The sequence below is a fragment of the Oncorhynchus mykiss genome, chromosome 1 (assembly GCF_057628025.1).
Source record: "Oncorhynchus mykiss isolate SJ-2025 chromosome 1, ASM5762802v1, whole genome shotgun sequence".
NCBI classification, from domain to species: Eukaryota; Metazoa; Chordata; class Actinopteri; order Salmoniformes; family Salmonidae; genus Oncorhynchus; species Oncorhynchus mykiss.
The window spans coordinates 4,804,477-4,827,500 of record NC_143022.1 but is presented as its reverse complement, the minus strand read 5'-3'; the positions used below and the strand labels follow the sequence as shown (position 1 = coordinate 4,827,500).

Below are 23,024 nucleotides of genomic sequence, written 5' to 3'. Positions count from 1 at the left end.
TGGTACTCAACACCTCTTTCTCTAACTCCGAAGTGAATCTTGGCTCTGCAATGTGTTTTATGAGGAACATGGGAGAGGGGAGGCAGGGGATCCTCGTGTACGCATGTGAGCTGGAAAGGATAAATAGATATTACAGACATTTAACATCGAAGCAGAAGGGGATGAGTGAAAGAACCAATAAATTAGCGCCTGTACGGCTGTACACTGAACCTGTACCACTCTTTCCCTCCTCCTAATCCCAATCCCAGAGTTCTCCTGTTCTGTTTCCTCTCAGCAACATTAGAAATCATTCCATTTGGCTGTTTTATTAGAATAGAACTCTGTGTTGATAGAGAGAATGTTCACGATTGTTTAACATTCCATCTGGACAAATCCCTTCCACACATTATCCGATAACTTATCTGAGATAAACTACGACACTACATCACTTTCTGCTTGTTGTTTCATAGCTCTTATTTGGGAGCAATTCACACTCCTAATATTGGTCTAAGGCTTCCTTTTCGTATTTAACTAATGAGGGGTGTCGTAAGACATCCTGCGATTTAATATTTAGTTCGTTCATTTCCCCAAAACAAATGGCAATCATTATTGGTGTTCAAACGGTGTTATTGTAGTGAAATTTCAGATGTGAGTGGGGGTTAGTCAGAGTGTGTACCTGCAGGATGCGTCCCAAATAAGCCCTTATTAGTGCTGAACGATTAACCAACATTGCGTAGGTTTGGTTGTTAAACAATGATTGGCCGACGTCGGTTTAATTACTTGAATCCCATTTAGTTCCGTTTTTTTTTTTTTTTTGTAAACCCAATGTGTTGTTTCTCTAGAGAGAAATCAAATAATTCCCAGGACAAATCTGAAGAACTCAAGTCAAGAACTATGTGGCGTGTTGGGCTGAAGGGAGTTTTCTTTCTTTCTTCTTTGTGATAGGAGGCGGTATTTTGACCTCCGGATGAAAAGCGTGCCCATAGTAAACTGCTTGTTACTCAGGCCCAGAAGCTAGGATATGCATATAGATTGGTAGATTTGGAGAGAAAACACTCTAAAGTTTCTAAAACTATTAAAATAATGTATGTGAGTATAACAGACCTGAAATGGCAGGCTAAACCCCGAGGACAAACCATCCCCAAAAAGAAAACAAATTCATCCTGCCACTGAATTCAATGGCTGGCACTTTAATAATAGGGTGAAATCAGTCCCACTGATCCTCAAGAAGTTTCAAACAAATATTTAACCTTGTTCAGCGCAGAAACGTGTTAATTAACTACAATGACTATAATCCATTGCGCTCAGAGAGGAAGAGGTTTCACTCTCGCCAAAATCTGTACAAATGAAACCCAATAGGTTTCTATGTGCTTAGCTTGGACCTCAGCGTGTCGCCTGCCTTCCCTTCCTTTGGGACTGCCATTGTTAGGGCGGACACATGAGCATCTCCTCATTACATACAGATCTCTGGACGGATGCACTTTTACGCCTTCTACGTTACTTTAGACACACACAGACCACATAAGAGAGGAATATACACAACACAACAAGTAGGGAACAGAAACTGTTTCTGGAAGTTTACCTTATCTACGTTGAAGAACTCTTATAATGATTTAGTCAGTCAGCTCTCCAGATATCTCTTGTTAGGCTAGCTAAATAGGATGACTGATGACAGTACAGTACACGGGTTACTACTGCCTGGCTGGCTGGCTGCTCCTGTCTGGCTGGCTGCTACTGTCTGGCTGGCTGCTACTGCCTGGCTGGCTGGCTGCTACTGTCTGGCTGGCTGCTACTGGCTGGCTGCTACTGCCTGCCTGGCTGGTTTTTACTTCCTGCCTTGCTGTCTTGCTGCTACTGCCTGCCTGGCTTGCTGGCTGCTACTGCCTGGCTGGCTGCTACTGCCTGGCTGGCTGCTACTGCCTGGCTGCCTGGCTGTTTTGCTGGTTGCTACTGCCTGGCTGGCTGCTACTACCTGGCTGCCTGGCTGTCTTGCTGGCTGCTACTGCCTGGCTGTCTTGCTGGTTGCTACTGCCTGGCTGGCTGCTACTGCCTGGCTGGCTGCTACTGCCTAAAGTAGTGTACTATATAGGGACTATGGTGCCATATGTCTGTGGTCTAAAGTAGTGTACTTTAGACCACAGCCATATGGCACCCTATTCCCTATATAGTACACTACTTTAGACCAGAGCCCATATTCCCTATATAGTGCACTACTTTAGACCAGAGCCCCTATTCCCTGTATAGTGCACTACTTTAGACCAGAGCCCTATTCCCTATATAGTGCACTACTATAGACCAGAGCCCTATTCCCTATATAGTGTACTAGTTTAGACCAGAGCCCTCTTCCCTATATAGTGCACTACTTTAGACCAGAGCCCCTCTTCCCTATATAGTGCACTACTTTAGACCAGAGCCCTATTCCCTATATAGTGCACTACTTTAGACCAGAGCCATATTCCCTATATAGTGTACTACTTTAGACCAGAGCCCTATTCCCTATATAGTGCACTACTTTAGACCAGAGCCCCTCTTCCCTATATAGTGCACTACTTTAGACCAGAGCCCTATTCCCTGTATAGTGCACTACTGTAGACCAGAGCCCCTCTTCCCTATATAGTGCACTACTTTAGACCAGAGCCCTATTCCCTATATAGTGCACTACTTTAGACCAGAGCCATATTCCCTATATAGTGTACTACTTTAGACCAGAGCCATATTCCCTATATAGTGCACTACTTTAGACCAGAGCCCATATTCCCTATATAGTGCACTACTTTAGACCAGAGCCCCTATTCCCTGTATAGTGCACTACTTTAGACCAGAGCCCTATTCCCTATATAGTGCACTACTATAGACCAGAGCCCTATTCCCTATATAGTGTACTAGTTTAGACCAGAGCCCTCTTCCCTATATAGTGCACTACTTTAGACCAGAGCCCCTCTTCCCTATATAGTGCACTACTTTAGACCAGAGCCCTATTCCCTATATAGTGCACTACTTTAGATAGGACCCTATTCCCTGTATAGTGCACTACTGTAGACCAGAGCCCCTCTTCCCTATATAGTGCACTACTTTAGACCAGAGCCCTATTCCCTATATAGTGCACTACTTTAGACCAGAGCCATATTCCCTATATAGTGTACTACTTTAGACCAGAGCCATATTCCCTATATAGTGCACTACTTTAGACCAGAGCCATATTCCCTATATAGTGTACTAGTTTAGACCAGAGCCCTCTTCCCTATATAGTGCACTACTTTAGACCAGAGCCATATTCCCTATATAGTGTACTAGTTTAGACCAGAGCCCTATTCCCTGTATAGTGCACTACTTTAGACCAGAGCCCTCTTCCCTATATAGTGTACTACTTTAGACCAGAGCCATATTCCCTATATAGTGCACTACTTTAGACCAGAGCCATATTCCCTATATAGTGTACTAGTTTAGACCAGAGCCCTATTCCCTGTATAGTGCACTACTTTAGACCAGAGCCCTCTTCCCTATATAGTGCACTACTTTAGACAAGAGCCCTATTCCCTATATAGTACACTACCTCTGCTCTGGTCAACAGTAGTGAGCGGTTTTGTGAATTTGAGGCATGTCAGGAAATGATCTTTTCCACTCAGCAGGGAAAACTCTAGAATTACAGGGTAATATTATGACATCCTTCATTGTGAGAGGTTACCACGGCAACGTCCCCAATGGCACGCTTGTTCCCTAGTGCACTTCTTTTTGACCAGGGTGCCATAGGGGCTCTGGTGAAAAGCAGTGCACTATGTAGGGAATAAAAAGGGAATGAGGAAGAGGTATTTGGCATTACAGGCCATGATTTTTTTTTTTACCCTGGAGCCTCAACATAAACTTAACTCTCTGATTGACGGGCAATATCCCGTTTTTTTTTATTTTTTTTTATGTTACTGCGTGATATAGGATTACCTTACGGTGAATAATAATTTAGATCTGGTGAACGTTTGACCCTCTCCTTCCCTAATCGGAAAGCCTGGTGCCGTCTATGGACAAACACAGCACAGAAAAAAAAGAAGGGGGTCAGGTTATTGTCATGAATCTTGTTCCGAAGGCAGATATATATATGCAGAGTTGTAACTAGCTGGCACAGATACAAATGTCAATCAAATCTGTATGTTAAACCTAACCTTAACCGCAACCGTAACCACACTGCTAACCTTAGATTAAGCTAACATTTTGTTTTCATTAATTTTTATGATATAGCAAAAAATGTTGACTTTGCAGCTGGACTATCTAGCGGAAATCGCTCAGTTCTGCCTTCAGGGCAAAGATACAAAAAACTTCTACCAGTTAAAAAAAAGGGACAGAGACGCCTCACAACACGTTAAACCAATCAAACGCGTTGCTGGGCGGAACTTAGAGGACTCATCTGAGCTCCACGATTTACAATGGAGTCGAGTGGCTGAAAATGATCGACGTCACTGATTCCAGCAGAACAGAACAATGTTGGAGCTCAACTCCGCCCACAACAGTCGCCGCTTAACTCGCAAATCATTGAGTTTAATCATGTAGGCGGAGCTTAGAACGCAGCACCAATGAAACACAATTAAGCCCGTCAAACCAATCGAATGCTTTGCTTGGGTGGAGCATGTGGGGGGGGGGGGGTATGGCTTCATGACACTAGTTTGACCCTAAAGTGTAGTCGGGTTGTGATGTTTCTGTGTCAGTTAGCAGGTCCCTGTCAGTCTGTGGTTGTGATGTCTCTGTGTCAGTTAGCAGGTCAGTCTGTGGTTGGTGGTTGTGATGTCTCTGTGTCAGTTAGCAGGTCAGTCTGTGGTTGTGATGTTTCTGTGTCAGTTAGCAGGTCAGTCTGTGGATGTGATGTCTATGACGTGTTCCTGTGTTTATGCCCAGGTTAATAAGCAGGTCCAGTCCTTGTCCGACCAACTGACTTCCAGCCGTAGAGAGCTGAACAGCAAGGCTGTGGCCCTGCAGAGGGCCCATCATGACAGAGAGGATGTGGCCAAGGACAAGGCCAGTCTGGGGGTCCAGCTGACTGCCGTTGACCGCAGGGCATGGGGCCTGGAACAGGAGCTGGTGATTCTCAGGTAAGGCAGTGTGTGTTTGGGTGTGGGGAGGGAGGGAGGGAGGGAGGGAGTGTGGTTATGTGGGTCTGGTTCTTTCTTGTGCAGAACAGTACCATAGCGTGTGTCGTTGTGTAACAAGACGTTTCAGGTTGGGTTTTATTGACGGAGTATACCAACCGTGGTTCATTGAATTTTACTGCTTCATGTACCTATAGGGTTTCAACGGTCCTATTTTCAGAGCCCTAACCTCTTTACCACACTGTGTGTGTGTGTGTGTGTGTGTGTGTGTGTGTGTGTGTGTGTGTGTGTGTGTGTGTGTGTGTGTGTGTGTGTGTGTGTGTGTGTGTGTGTGTGTGTGTGTGTGTGTGTGTGTGTGTGTGTGTGTTATTGTAATGCAGCAGATGAAAAATGAACTTCTCTCTCTCTCTCTCGCTGTCTCTCTCTCTCTCGCTCTCTCTCTCTCTCTCTCTCGCTCTCTCTCTCTCTCTCTCTCTCTCTCTCTCTCTCTCTCTCTCGCTCTCTCTCTCTCTCTCTCTCTCTCTCTCTCGCTGTCTCTCTCTGTCGTTCTCGCTCTCAATTCAAATCAATTCAATTCAAGAGGCTTTATTGGCATGGGACAGACATGTTAACATTGGCAAAGCAAGTGAAGTAGATTAACTCTAATTGTGTTGCTGTCCTCTTTGCAGTCTGTTTGTGTTTGTGAACAGAGCCCCAGGATCAGCTTGCTTAGGGGACTCTTCTCCAGGTTCATCTCTCTGTAGGTGATGGCTTTGTTATGGAAGGTTTGTGAATCACTTCCTTTTAGGTGGTTGTAGAATTTAACGGCTCTTTTCTGGATTTTGATAATTAGTGGGTATCGGCCTAATTCTGCTCTGCATGCATTATTTGCTCTGCATGCAGAGTCTTCATTTGGTGTTTGTCCCATTTTGTGAGTTTTTGGTTGAATTCTTGGTCACAACCATAAAGGGCAATGTGTTCTATAACTGATTCAAGTATTTTTAGGCAAAGGTATGTAGAGTTTTTTGTGTGCTCTAGGGCAACGGTATCTGGACCTTTTCTGGTACACCATTATTTTGGTCTCACTGAGATTCACTGTCAGGGCCCAGGTCTGTCAGAATCTGTGCAGAAGATCTAGGTGCTGCTGTAGGCCCTCCTTGGTTGGGATCAGATCTAGGTGCTGCTGTAGGCCCTCCTTGGTTGGGAACAGAAGCACTAGATCATCAGCAAACAGTAGAGATTTGACTTCAGTGTGATGTAGGGTGTGGCCGGGTGCTGCAGACTGTTCTAGTGCCCGCGCCAATTTGTTGATATGTATGTTGAAGAGGGTGGGGCTTAAGCTGCATCCCTGTCTCACCCCACGACCCTGTGTGAAGAAATGTGTGTGTTTTTTGCCAATTTTAACTGCACACTTGTTGTTTGTGTATATGGTTTTTATAATGTTGTATGTTTTTACCCCCAACACCACTTTCCATCTGTTTGTATAGCAGAGCCTCATGCCAAATTGAGTCGAAGGCTTTTTTGAAATCAACAAAGCATGAGAAGGCTTTGCCTTTGTTTTGGATTGTTTGTTTGTATATTAGGGTGTGCTGGGTGAATACATGGTCTGTTGTATGATAATTCAGTAAAAAGCCATTTGCCATTTGCCCAGTACATTGTTTTCACTGAGGAAATGTACGAGTCTGCTGTTTATGATAATGCAGAGGGTTTTCCAGGTTACTGTTGACGCATATCTCACGGTAGTTATTGGGGTCAAATTTGTCTCCACTTTTGTGAATTGGGGTGATCAGTCCTTGGTTCCAAATATTGGGAGAAAATGCAAGAGCCAAGGATGATTTCAAAGAGTTTTAGTATAGCCAATTGGAATTTGTTGTCTGTATATTTGATCATTTCATTAAGGATACCATCAACACCACAGGCCTTTTTAGGTTGGAGGGTTTGTATTTTGTCCTGTAGCTCATTCAAGGTAATTGGAGAATCCAGTGGGTTCTGGTAGTCTTTAATAGTGGATTCTAAGACTTGTTTTTGATCATGTATATGTTTTTGCTGTTTGTTATAGAGCCAAAAAGATTGGAGAAGTGGTTTACCCATACATCTCCATTTTGGATAGATAATTCTTTTTTTTGTTGTTTGTTATTTTCCAATTTTCCCAGAAGTGGTTAGAGTCTATGGATTCTTCAATTACATTGGGCTGATTTCTGACGTGCTGTTCCTTCTTTTCCCGTAGTGTATTTCTGTGTTGTTTTAGTGATTCACCATAGTGAAGGCGTAGACTCAGGTTTTCTGGGTCTTTATGTTTTTGGTTGGATTTCTTAGATTTTTGCATTCTTCATCAAACCATTTGTCATTGTTGTTAATTTTAAGTTTTCTGTTCGACATTTATAGATTTGATAGGGAAGTTGAGAGGTCAAATATACAGTTGAGATTTTCTACTGTGATTTTGCTGTGGTCTGATAGGTGTGTCAGTGGGCTGACTGTGAATGCTCTGAGAGACTCTGGGTTGAGGTCAGTGATAAAGTAGTCTACAGTACTACTGCCAAGAGATGAGCTATAGGTGTACCTACCGTAGGAGTCCCCTCGAAGCCTACCATTAACTATGTACATACCCAGGATGTAACAGAGCTATAGGTGTACCTACCATAGGAGTCCCCTCGAAGCCTACCATTAACTATGTACATACCCAGGATGTAACAGAGCTATAGGTGTACCTACCATAGGAGTCCCCTCGAAGCCTACCATTAACTATGTACAGACCCAGCGTGCGACAGAGCTGCTGGAGTTGTGACCTGTTTTTGTTGGTTATGTTGTCGTAGTTGTGTCTAGGGGGGCATATGGGGGAGGGGATGCTGTCACCTCCAGGTAGGTGTTTGTCCCCCTGTGTGCTGAGGGTGTCAGGTTCGTGTCCAGTTCTGGCGTTTAGGTCGCCACAGACTAGTACTGGGCCTGGAAATGATAGATTTCCCCCTCCAGGATGGAGAAGCTGTCTTCATTAAAATATGGGGATTCTAGTGGGGGGATATAGGTAGCACACAGGAGGACATTTTTCTCTGTTAAGATCATTTCCTTTTGAATTTCTAGTCAGATGTAAAATGTTCCTGTTTTGATTTATTTAATAGAGTGGGTTAAGTCTGCACTTGATCAAATTAGCATACCCCCTTAGTCTCATCCCTGTTTCACACCTGGTAGTTTGGTGAATGGGACTACCAGCTCTCTCTCTCTCTCTGTCATTCTCTCTGTCATTCTCTCTCTCTCTAATTCAATAAATGCTTAATTCTCTCTGTATGTGCTGTTTGTCAGAGCTGAGAAGGAGTCTCTAGAGACGTGTGTCTTTGAGGGCCAGGAGCTAGTGTCCTCTCTGGAGGGGGAGAGGAACCGACTGGAGGTGGAGCGAAGCACCCTAACCATGGCTGACGAGGACCTGACGCGTGAGTACAAATACACCCACGTGCTGTCCTCCTGCTGTCCTCCTGCTGTCCTCCTGCTGTTCTCCTGCTGTCCTCCTGCTGTCCTCCTGCTGTCCTCCTGCTGTTCACCTGCTGTTCTCCTGCTGTCCTCCTGCTGTCCTCCTGCTGTCCTCCTACTGTCCTCCTACTGTCCTCCTACTGTCCTCCTGCTGTTCACCTGCTGTTCACCTGCTGTTCTCCTGCTGTCCTCCTGCTGTTCACCTGCTGTTCTCCTGCTGTCCTCCTACTGTCCTCCTACTGTCCTCCTGCTGTTCACCTGCTGTTCACCTGCTGTTCACCTGCTGTCCTCCTGCTGTCCTCCTGCTGTCCTCCTGCTGTTCTCCTGCTGTCCTCCTACTGTCCTCCTGCTGTCCTCCTGCTGTTCACCTACTGTCCTCCAGTTGTCCTCCTGCTGTTCACCTGCTGTCCTCCTGCTGTCCTCCTGCTGTCCTCCTGCTGTCCTCCTGCTGTTCACCTGCTGTCCTCCTGCTGTTCACCTGCTGTCGTCTGTGCCCCAATCACCCCCTCACCTCGTTCTCTCTCCTCTATATCTTTCTTTCTCTCTCTCCTCTCCACCATCTCTCCTTCTCTCTCTTTGCCTCACCTCTCCGCTCCTCTCTCTCTCTACCCCCCTTCATGTCTCGCTCGCTCTCTCTCCTCTCCCTCTATCAATTCAATTCAAGGGGCTTTATTGGCATGGGAAACATGTGTTAACGTTGCCAAAGCAAGTGAAATAGATAATAAACAAAAGTGAAATAAACAATAAATAAATTAACAGTAAACATTACACTCACGAAAGTTCCAAGAGAATAAAGACATTACAAATGTCATATTATGTAGATATGGAGTGTTGTAATGATGTACAAATGGTTAAAGTACAAAAGGGAAAATAAATAAGCATAAATACAGTGCCTTGCGAAAGTATTCGGCCCCCTTGAACTTTGCGACCTTTCGCCACATTTCAGGCTTCAAACATAAAGATATAAAACTGTATTTTTTTGTGAAGAATCAACAACAAGTGGGACACAATCATGAAGTGGAATGACATTTATTGGATATTTCAAACTTTTTTAACAAATCAAAAACTGAAAAATTGGGCGTGCAAAATTATTCAGCCCCTTTACTTTCAGTGCAGCAAACTCTCTCCAGAAGTTCAGTGAGGATCTCTGAATGATCCAATGTTGACCTAAATGACTAATGATGATAAATACAATCCACCTGTGTGTAATCAAGTCTCCGTATAAATGCGCCTGCACTGTGATAGTCTCAGAGGTCCGTTAAAAACGCAGAGAGCATCATGAAGAACAAGGAACACGCCAGGCAGGCCTGAGATACTGTTGTGAAGAAGTTTAAAGCCGGATTTGGATACAAAAAGATTTCCCAAGCTTTAAACATCCCAAGGAGCACTGTGCAAGCGATAATATTGAAATGGAAGGAGTATCAGACCACTGCAAATCTACCAAGACCTGGCCGTACCTCTAAACTTTCAGCTCATAAAAGGATAAGACTGATCAGAGATGCAGCCAAGAGGCCCATGATCTCTCTGGATGAACTGCAGAGATCTACAGCTGAGGTGGGAGACTCTGGCCATAGGACAACAATCAGTCGTATATTGCACAAATCTGGCCTTTATGGAAGAGTGGCAAGAAGAAAGCCATTTCTTAAAGATAACCATAAAAAGTGTTGTTTAAAGTTTGCCACAAGCCACCTGGGAGACACACCAAACATGTGGAAGAAGGTGCTCTGGTCAGATGAAACCAAAATTGAACTTTTTGGCAACAATGCAAAACGTTATGTTTGGCGTAAAAGCAACACAGCTCATCACCCGGAACACATCATCCCCACTGTCAAACATGGTGGTGGCAGCATCATGGTTTGGGCCTGCTTTTCTTCAGCAGGGACAGGGAAGATGGTTAAAATTGATGGGAAGATGGATGGAGCCAAATACAGGACTATTATGGAAGAAGGAGTCGGCAAAAGACCTGAGACTGGGACGGATATTTGTCTTCCAACAAGACAATGATCCAAAACATAAAGCAAAATCTACAATGGCATGGTTCAAAAATAAACATATCCGGGTGTTAGAAGGGCCAAGTCAAAGTCCAGACCTGAATCCAATCGAGAATCTGTGGAAAGAACTGAAAACTGCTGTTCACAAATGCTCTCCATCCAACCTCACTGAGCTCGAGCTGTTTTGCAAGGAGGAATGGGAAAAAATGTCAGTCTCTCGATGTGCAAAACTGATAGAGACATACCCCAAGCGACTTACAGCTGTAATCGCAGCAAAAGGTGGCGCTACAAAGTATTAACTTAATGGGGCTGAATAATTTTGCACGCCCAATTTTTCAGTTTTTGATTTGTTAAAAAAGTTCCAATAACTGTCGTTCCACTTCATGATTGTGTCCCACTTGTTGTTGATTCTTCACAAAAAAATACAGTTTTATATCTTTATGTTTGAAGCCTGAAATGTGGAAAAAGGTCGCAAAGTTCAAGGGGGCCGAATACTTTCGCAAAGCACTGTATGGGTTGTATTTACAATGGTGTTTGTTCTTCACTCGTTGCCCTTTTCTTGTGGCAACAGGTCTCACATCTTGCTGCTGTGATGGCTCACTGTGGTATTTCACCCAGTAGATATGGGAGTTTATCAAAATCGTGTTTGTTTTCTAATTCTTTGGGGATCTGTGTAACTGAGGGAAATATGTCTCTCTAATATGGTCATACATTTGGCAGGAGGTTAGGAAGTGCAGCTCAGTTTCCACCTCATTTTGTGGGCAGTGTGCACATAGCCTGCCTTCTCTTGAGAGCCAGGTCTGCCTACAGCGGCCTTTCTCAATTGCAAGGCTATGCTCACTGAGTGTACATAGTCATAACTTTCCTTAAGTTTGGGTCAGTCACAGTGGTCAGGTATTCTACTGTTTAGGGCCGAGTAGCATTCTAGTTTTTGTTAATTCTTTCCAATGTGTCAAGTAATTATTTTTTTGTTTTCTCATGATTTGGTTGGGTCTAATTGTGTTGCTGTCCTGGGGCTCTGTGGGGTCTGTTTGTGTTTGTGAACAGAGCCCCAGGATCAGCTTGCTTAGGGGACTCTTCTCCAGGTTCATCTCTCTGTAGGTGATGGCTTTGTTATGGAAGGTTTGTGAATCACTTCCTTTTAGGTGGTTGTAGAATTTAACGTCTCTTTTCTGGATTTTGATAATTAGTGGGTATTGGCCTAATTCTGCTCTGCCTGCATTATTTGTTGTTTTACGTTGTACACAGAGGATGTTTTTGCAGGATATTGCATGCAGAGTCTCAATTTGGTGTTTGTCCCATTTTGTGAATTCTTGGTTGGTGAGCAGATCCCAGACCTCACAACCATAAAGGGCAATGGGTTCTGTAACTGATTCAAGTATTTTTAGCCAGATCCTAATTGATATGTTGAATTTTATGTTCCTTTTGGTGGCATAGAATGCTCTTCTTGCCTTGTCTCTCAGATCGTTCGCAGCTTTGTAGAATTTACCTCTGGCGCTGATGTTTAGGCCGAGGTAGGTATAGTTTTTTGTGTGCTCTAGGACAACAGTGTCTAGATGGAATTTGTATTTGTGGTCCTGGCGACTGGACCTTTTTTGGAACACCATTATTTTTGTCTTACTGAGATTTACTGTCAGGGCCCAGGTCTGGCAATATCTATACAGAAGATCTAGGTGCTGCTGTAGGCACTCCTTGGTTGGGGACAGAAGCACCAGATGGGCAGCAAACAGTAGACACTTGACTGCAGATTAAATCTCTCTCTCTAACTCCCCTCTCCTACTTCTCCACTGAGAGACATATTTCAGCTGTGGGCTCTGCAGCAGCTGGCCTGGACCACACCAATCCACTCCACACCAATCCACACCACACCAATCCACACCACACCAATCCACACCACACCAATCCACACCACACCAATCCACACAACACCAATCCACACCACACCATTCCACTCCACACCAATCCACACCACACCACTCCACACCACACCAATCCACTCCACACCAATCCACACCACACCAATCCACTCCACACTAGACCACACCAATCCACTACACTCCACACCACACCAATCCACACCAATCCACTCCACACCAAACCACTCCACACCACACCACTCCACACCCCATCACACCAGACCCATCCACACCAGACCACACCAATCCACTCCACACCACACCACACCAATCCACTCCACACCACACCAATCCACACCACACCAGACTGCACCAATCCACTCCACACTACACCACACCACACCAATCCACTCCACACCAATCCACTCCACACCAATCCACTCCACACCAATCCACACCAATCCACTCCACACCAATCCCCTCCACACCAATCCACTCCACACCACACCAGACTGCACCAATCCACTCCACACTACACCACACCACACCAATCCACTCCACACCAATCCACTCCACACCAATCCACGCCACACCAATCCACTCCACACCAATCCCCTCCACTCCACACCAATCCCCTCCACTCCACACCAATCCACTCCACACCAATCCCCCCCACACCACACCAATCCACTCCAATCCACTCCACTCCACACCAATCCACTCCACACCAATCCCCTCCACTCCACACCAATCCCCTCCACACCACACCAATCCACTCCACACCAATCCCCTCCACTCCACACCAATCCCTTCCACACCAATCCCCTCCACACCACACCAATCCCCTCCACACCACACCAATCCACGCCACACCACACCAATCCACTCCACACCAATCCACTCCACACTACACAGCACCACACCAATCCACGCCACACCACACCAATCCACTCCACACCAATCCCCTCCACTCCACACCAATCCCCTCCACACCAATCCCCTCCACTCCACACTACACCACACCACACCAATCCACTCCACACCAATCCACTCCACACCAATCCACTCCACACCAATCCACTCCACACAACACCAATCCACTCCACACCACACCAATCCACTCCACACCAATCCCCTCCACACCACACCAATCCACTCCACACCAATCCCCTCCACTCCACACCAATCCCTTCCACACCAATCCCCTCCACACCACACCAATCCACTCCACACCACACCAATCCAATCCACTCCACACCAATCCCCTCCACACCACACCAATCCCCTCCACACCACACCAATCCACTCCACACCAATCCCCTCCACACCACACCAATCCACTCCACACCAATCCCCTCCACACCACACCAATCCACTCCACACCACACCAATCCACTCCACACCAATCCCCTCCTCACCAATCCACTCTACACCAATCCACACCACACCAATCCACTCCACACCAATCCCCTACACACCACACCAATCCACTCCTCTCCACACCAATCCACTCCACACCAATTCACTCCACACCAATCCACTCCACACCACTCCACACCAATCCACTCCACACCAATTCACTCCACACTACACCACACCACACAAATCCACGCCACACCACACCAATCCACTCCACACCACACCAATCCACTCCACACCACTCCCCTCCACACCACACCAATCCACTCCACACCACACCAATCCAATCGACTCCACACCACACAAATCCACTACACACCACACCAATCCCCTCCACACCACACCAATTCACTCCACACCATTCCCATCCACACCACACCAATCCACTCCACACCAATCCACTCCACACCAATCCACTCCACACCAATCCCCTCCACACCAATCCACTCCACACCAATCCACTCCACACCAATCCCCTCCACACAACACCACTCCACACCAATCCACTCCACTCCACACCAATCCCCTCCACACCACACCAATCCACGCCACACTACATCAATCCACTCCACACCAATCCACTCCACACTACACCACACCACACCAATCCACGCCACACCACACCAATCCACTCCACACCAATCCCCTCCACTCCACACCAATCGCCTCCACACCAATCCCCTCCACTCCACACTACACCACTCCACACCAATCCACTCCACACCAATCCACTCCACACCAATCCACTCCACACCACACCAATCCACTCCACACCACACCAATCCGCTCCACACCAATCCCCTCCACACCACACCAATCCACTCCACACCAATCCCCTCCACTCCACACCAATCCCTTCCACACCAATCCCCTCCACACCACACCAATCCACTCCACTCCACACCAATCCCCTCCACACCAATCCACTCCACACCAATCCCCTCCACACCACACCAATCCACTCCACACCAATCCCCTCCACACCAATCCCCTCCCCTCCACACCACACCAATCCACTCCACACCACACCAATCCACTCCACACCAATCCCCTCCTCACCAATCCACTCCACACCAATCCCCTCCACACCAAACCAATCCACTCCACACCAATCCCCTCCACACCACACCAATCCACTCCTTTCCACACCAATCCACTCCACACCAATTCACTCCACACCAATCCACTCCACACCACTCCACACCACTCCACTCCACACCAATCCACTCCACACTAATCCCCTCCACTCCACACTACACCACACCACACAAATCCACTCCACACCAATCCCCTCCACTCCACACTACACCACACCACACCAATCCACTCCACACCAATCCCCTCCACACCACACCAATCCACTCCACACCAATCCAATCCACTCCACACCAATCCCCTCCACACCAATCCACTCCACACCACTCCACACCAATCCACTCCACTCCAATCCCCTCCACTCCACACTACACCACACCACACCAATCCACTCCACACCAATCCCCTCCACACCACACCAATCCACTCCACACCACACCAATCCAATCGACTCCACACCACACAAATCCACTCCACACCACACCAATCCACTCCACATCACACCAATCCACTCCACACCAATCCCCTCCACACCACACCAATCCACTCCACACCAATCCCATCCACTCCACACCAATCCCATCCACACCACACCAATCCACTCCACACCAATCCACGCCACACCAATCCACGCCACACCAATCCACTCCACACCAATCCCCTCCACTCCACACCAATCCCCTCCACTCCACACCAATCCACTCCACACCAATCCCCTCCACACCACACCAATCCACTCCACACCAATCCACTCCACACCAATCCCCTCCACACCAATCCACGCCACACCACACCAATCCACTCCACACCAATCCACTCCACACTACACCACACCACACCAATCCACGCCACACCACACCAATCCACTCCACACCAATCCCCTCCACTCCACACCAATCCCCTCCACACCAATCCCCTCCACTCCACACTACACCACACCACACCAATCCACTCCACACCAATCCACTCCACACCAATCCACTCCACACCACACCAATCCCCTCCACACCACACAAATCCACTCCACACCAATCCCCTCCACACCACACCAATCCACTCCACACCAATCCCCTCCACTCCACACCAATCCCTTCCACACCAATCCCCTCCACACCACACCAATCCACTCCACACCACACCAATCCAATCCACTCCACACCAATCCCCTCCACACCACACCAATCCACTCCACACCAATCCCCTCCACACCACACCAATCCCCTCCACACCACACCAATCCACTCCACACCAATTCCCTCCACACCACACCAATCCACTCCTCTCCACACCAATCCACTCCACACCAATTCACTCCACACTAATCCACTCCACACCACTCCACTCCACACCACTCCACTCCACACCAATCCACTCCACACCAATCCCCTCCACTCCACACTACACCACACCACACAAATCCACTCCACACCAATCCCCTCCACTCCACACTACACCACACCACACCAATCCACTCCACACCAATCCCCTCCACACCACACCAATCCACTCCACACCAATCCAATCCATTCCACACCAATCCCCTCCACACCACACCAATCCACTCCACACCAATCCCCTCCACACCACACCAATCCCCTCCACACCACACCAATCCACTCCACACCAATTCCCTCCACACCACACCAATCCACTCCTCTCCACACCAATCCACTCCACACCAATTCACTCCACACTAATCCACTCCACACCACTCCACTCCACACCACTCCACTCCACACCAATCCACTCCACACCAATCCCCTCCACTCCACACTACACCACACCACACAAATCCACTCCACACCAATCCACTCCACACCAATCCCCTCCACTCCACACTACACCACACCACTCCACACTACACCACACCACACCACACCAATCCACACCACACCAATCCACACCACACCAATCCACTCCACACCAATCCACTCCACACCAATCCACTCCACACCACACCAATCCACACCACACCAATCCACTCCACACCACACCAATCCACTCCACACCAATCCCCTCCACACCACACCAATCCACTCCACACCAATCCCATCCACACCACACCAATCCACTCCACACCAATCCCCTCCACACCAATCCCCTCCACACCACACCACACCAATCCACTCCACACCAATCCCCTCCACACCACACCAATCCACTCCACACCAATCCCATCCACACCACACCAATCCACTCCACACCAATCCCCTCCACACCAATCCCCTCCACACCAATCCCCTCCACACCACACCAATCCACTCCACACCACACCAATCCACTCCACACCACACCAATCCAATCCACTCCACTCCACTCCACTCCACACCACACCAATCCAATCCACTCCACACCAATCCCCTCCACACCACACCAATCCCCTCCACACCAATCCCCTCCACACCAATCTACTCCACACCACACCAATCCACACCAATCCACTCCACACCAATCCACTCCACACCAATCCACTCCACACCAATCCACTCCACACCACGATAATCCACTCCACACCACTTCACACCAGATTAACTAGGGATTAACATGGGATTAACTAGGGATTAACATGGGTAACCGGGATCCCGGGATTGTCCCGGCAACACTCTTCACTTTTCCAGAAAAAAATTGACAAGATCTGGGAAATGTTAAATAAAATGTTAAATAAAATCCCAATTCCACAAAATCCACAACACGCACAGCATCAGATTAAACAGGTTGACACACTTTAGCCAAAATCTTCACAACAACAACACATCATTGACACTGCCAGGCTGTACACGCGACACTGTAGCATTGGTGGTAAATCTGATGGCCGAATGGTAAAGAACATCTAGCCGCCCGAGAACACCCTTACCTGCCGATCTAGCATGGGTAGGATGGTCATCTGAATCAGGGTTAGTTTGGCAGCTGGGGTGAAAGAGGAGCGATTACGATAGAGAAAACCAAGTCTAGATTTAACTTTAGCCTGCAGCTTGGATATGTGCTTGGAGATGGACAGTGTACCGTCTAGCCATACTCCCAAGGACTTGTATGAGGTAGGGATGCACGATATATCGGTGAGCACATTGGAAATTGGACGATATTAGCAAAAAATGCCAACGTTGACATTGGCCCGATGTCTAGTTTAACTGCGATGTGCAAAACCGAAGTCAACAACAAAACAAGTTCAATTCCAGCAGTCATTTGAAAGAGTAAGAACATCTCAATGAGGCAACTCAAACACCAATCCATTAACGCCAAGACAATGGAATTCATTGCCCTTGACAATCAACCGTCCTCTGTTGTGGGTGATGTTGGCTTTCGACGGACTGGTCGAGCCCCGGTACACACGATATTTTCAGATGTTGCCCTACCGGAGTTACACAGTACTGTTGAAACGTACATCTATCTACTTGCTATGGGCGTCACTGTTATTAGCTTCATGAATCGACATTTGGACCAGCCGATGTCAGCCCCATGAGCATGCCGAGTCTGACAGCCCAGTGGGTCGATGAGGATTTTGTACTGGGGAAAACCACATTGGTCAAGAATGTGCTGGTTGTCATACCGCTGCTGCCATTTCCATGGCATTTGAGAACATGTTTGAAACTTGGAAACATGAACACACTGGCTAGCCCCATTGGAACCAACTGACTGGAGAAATAAGCTCATCAACTGTGGCTGCAGCAGACGTGATGCCCTCTGTCATGGCATTGAAACGCCTGCTCAACTAAACTGCCTAACTTACAAAAGTATTCGAAGCTGTGAACAAGCGATTCGGTGGCATTCTCTCTTTACTGTGTCGCCACCATGCTCGATGCTAGGTACAAGGACTGCTACTTCTATAACAGGCATTCTCTCTTTACTGTGTCTCCACCATGCTCGATGCTAGGTACAAGGACCGCTACTTCTATAACAGGCATTCTCTCTTTACTGTGTCTCCACCATGCTCGATGCTAGGTACAAGGACCGCTACTTCTATAACAGGCATTCTCTCTTTACTGTGTCGCCACCATGCTCGATGCTAGGTACAAGGACCGCTACTTCTATAACAGGCATTCTCTCTTTACTGTGTCGCCACCATGCTCGATGCTAGGTACAAGGACCGCTACTTCTATAACAGGCATTCTCTCTTTACTGTGTCGACACCATGCTCGATGCTAGGTACAAGGACCGCTACTTCTATAACAGGCATTCTCTCTTTACTGTGTCGCCACCATGCTCGATGCTAGGTACAAGGACTGCTACTTCTATAACAGGCATTCTCTCTTTACTGTGTCGCCACCATGCTCGATGTTAGGTACAAGGACCGCTACTTCTATAACAGGCATTCTCTCTTTACTGTGTCGCCACCATGCTCGATGCTAGGTACAAGGACTGCTACTTCTATAACAGGCATTCTCTCTTTACTGTGTCGACACCATGCTCGATGCTAGGTACAAGGACCTCTACTTCTTTAACAGGCATTCTCTCTTTACTGTGTCGCCACCATGCTCGATGCTAGGTACAAGGACTGCTACTTCTTTAACAGGCATTCTCTCTTTACTGTGTCACCACCATGCTCGATGCTAGGTACAAGGACCGCTACTTCTATAACAGGCATTCTCTCTTTACTGTGTCGCCACCATGCTCGATGCTAGGTACAAGGACTGCTACTTCTATAACAGGCATTCTCTCTTTACTGTGTCGCCACCATGCTCGATGCTAGGTACAAGGACCGCTACTTCTATAACAGGCATTCTCTCTTTACTGTGTCGCCACCATGCTCGATGCTAGGTACAAGGACTGCTACTTCTATAACAGGCATTCTCTCTTTACTGTGTCACCACCATGCTCGATGCTAGGTACAAGGACCGCTACTTCTATAACAGGCATTCTCTCTTTACTGTGTCGCCACCATGCTCGATGCTAGGTACAAGGACCGCTACTTCTTTAACAGGCATTCTCTCTTTACTGTGTCGCCACCATGCTCGATGCTAGGTACAAGGACCGCTACTTTTTTAACGGGCATTCTCTCTTTACTGTGTCGTCACCATGCTCGATGCTAGGTACAAGGACCTCTACTTTCGATGCAGACAAGAAGCAGGGTTTACATGAAATGTTACATACACAGCTGGACAAGAAGGAAACGGACACAGTGACAGTGAAGCACCGAGGAACAGAGGCCACGGACAGACATATTAGGTTATGAGCTTAAAGTGCAAAAAACCCAGGCTTTTAACGAGAGCAATGAAGCAGGTATCAGAGCACAAGTCAGAATATGGGGCCTTGCAACAGTAGACGGGTCAGGGTGTACATGGACATTTCCTGACATCATCAACAGTAATACAATCAGGGCACGGCAAAGGAATTCAAAGCCCGCAAGATTAGATGGTTAGAATAGGATGTGAGGCCAAGAGTCTGTGTAACCAATAGAGAGTCAGTCATGAGTGTGGGAACAAACAGACTGTCCCACGGTTGGGTAGACGAGCAAGTTCATTGTCAACAAAGCATGCAGGAGTAATGAGGCAAATAGCATAAAGTACAATAAAAAACTATATAACGACTTGGGGCTATCCGTTGTAAGTTCAAAGAGTCACTCGCGCCAACAGTGAGTGTGTGATGGAGGCGAGTGGAATCACGGGAGAGAGGGGGGAGTGTGGTGGAGTACCTGTACCAGACAGGGGGAGACAGGCCAGGGAGAGAGGGCGGAGTGTGGTGGAGTACCTGTACCAGACAGGGGGAGACAGGCCAGGGAGAGAGGGGAGAGTGTGGTGGAGTACCTGTATCAGACAGGGGGAGACAGGCCAGGGAGAGAGGGGAGAGTGTGGTGGGGCTACCCGCACCAGACAGGGGAAGACAGACTGCTAATTCATGATAATTATTATTTATTTTTTATTTTTTAAGATGGCGGTAATCATGAATGCATTGAGTTCCGGCTCGAAGGACCGTATTGCTAGTTGTCCATTATAAATAAATATCAGTGTAAAATGACAGATTCATGTGAACTTGTGTGTCGGTCCAGGCGAGGTGGCCCGTTTAAAGGCGGAGGTTGAGCTGCAGGTGTCCCGGGCGGCGCAGGAGAGAGAGGAACTGGAAACCAAGCTGGCTCATGCAGAGAGGAACCACCGGATAGCCCTCAGCACCAAAGAACACAGTCACAGAGAACAACTGGAGCAGGAACACGTCGACAAGGTAAAACACAGAGAGAGAGAGGAACAGTACTGTTATGGAATCAAACTCCTCTTACAATACATTTAATTGTTTTATTTAACTTAAGACAAGTCAGTTAAGAGAACAAATTCTTATTTACATTGACGGACTACAGGGGAACAGTGGGTTAAACTGCCTTGTTCAGGGAAGGAAGGACAGATTTTTAACTTGTCACATCGGGGATTCAATCCCGCAACCTTTCGGTTACTGGCCCAGCGGTCTAACCACTAAGCTACCTGCCGCCCCGACATAACAGACTGATCTCTATAGTACATAACAGACTGATCTCTATAGTACAGTACATGACTGACTGATCTCTATAGTACAGTACATAACTGACTGATCTCTATAGTACAGTACATAACTGACTAATCTCTATAGTACAGTACATAACTGACTGATCTCTATAGTACAGTACGTAACTGACTGATCTCTATAGTACAGTACATAACTGACTGATCTCTATAGTACAGTACATGACTGACTGATCTCTATAGTACAGTACATGACTGACTGATCTCTACAGTACAGTACAGTACATAACTGACTAATCTCTATAGTACAGTACATCCCGACTGATCTCTATAGTACAGTACATAACTGACTGATCTCTATAGTACAGTACAGTACATAACTGACTGATCTCTATAGTACAGTACATAACTGACTGATCTCTACAGTACAGTACAGTACATACCTGACTGATCTCTATAGTACAGTACATGCCCGACTGATCTCTATAGTACAGTACATAACTGACTGATCTCTACAGGACAGTACAGTACATAACTGACTGATCTCTATAGTACAGTACATAACTGACTGATCTCTATAGTACTGTACATAACTGACTGATCTCTATAGTACTGTACATACCTGACTGATCTCTATAGTACAGTACATAACTGACTGATCTCTATAGTACAGTACAGTACATACCAGACTGATCTCTATACTACAGTACTTAACAGACTGATCTCTGCAGTACAGTACATAGCTGACTGATCTCTATAGTACAGTACATAACATACTGTTCTCTATAGTACAGTACATAACTGACTGATCTCTATAGTACAGTACATAACTGACTGATCTCTATAGTACAGTACATAACTGACTGATCTCTATAGTACAGTACATAACTGACTGATCTCTATAGTACAGTACATAACTGACTGATCTCTATAGTACAGTACATAACTGACTGATCTCTATAGTACAGTACATAACTGACTGATCTCCATAGTACAGTATATAACAGACTGATCTCTACAGTACAGTACATAACAGACTGATCTCTGCAGTACAGTACATAACAGACTGATCTCTATAGTACAGTATATAACAGACTGATCTCTACAGTACAGTACATACCTGACTGATCTCTATAGTACAGTACATAACTGACTGATCTCTATAGTACAGTACAGTACATACCAGACTGATCTCTATAGTACAGTACTTAACAGACTGATCTCTGCAGTACAGTACATAGCTGACTGATCTCTATAGTACAGTACATAACATGCTGTTCTCTATAGTACAGTACATAACATACTGATCTCTATGGTACAGTACAGTACATAACTGACTGATCTCTATAGTACAGTACATAACTGACTGATCTCTATAGTACAGTACATAACTGACTGATCTCTACAGTACAGCACATAACCAACTGATCTCTATAGTACAGTACATAACAGACTGATCTCTACAGTACAGTACATAACTGACTGATATCTACAGTACAGTGCATAACAGACTGATCTCTACAGTACAGTACATAACAGACTGATCTCTACAGATCTCTACAGTGCAGTACATAACAGACTGATCTCTACAGTACAGTACATAACAGACTGATCTCCATAGTACAGTATATAACAGACTGATCTCTACAGTACAGTACATAACAGACTGATCTCTGCAGTACAGTACATAACAGACTGATCTCTATAGTACAGTATATAACAGACTGATCTCTACAGTTCAGTACA

The 23,024-nt window shown here is 46.6% G+C and overlaps 1 protein-coding gene across 1 annotated transcript in view; it reads left to right on the top strand.

The window, feature by feature from the left end:
* crocc2 (ciliary rootlet coiled-coil, rootletin family member 2) overlaps positions 1-23,024 on the top strand; it is a 182,783-nt gene that overhangs the window by 96,205 nt on the left and 63,554 nt on the right. The window contains exons 18-20 of the mRNA XM_036983156.2: positions 4,861-5,054; positions 8,328-8,455; positions 20,837-21,006. Of these exons, the coding sequence (XP_036839051.2) occupies positions 4,861-5,054; positions 8,328-8,455; positions 20,837-21,006 (492 nt within the window). The remainder of the gene's footprint in view (positions 1-4,860; positions 5,055-8,327; positions 8,456-20,836; positions 21,007-23,024) is intronic.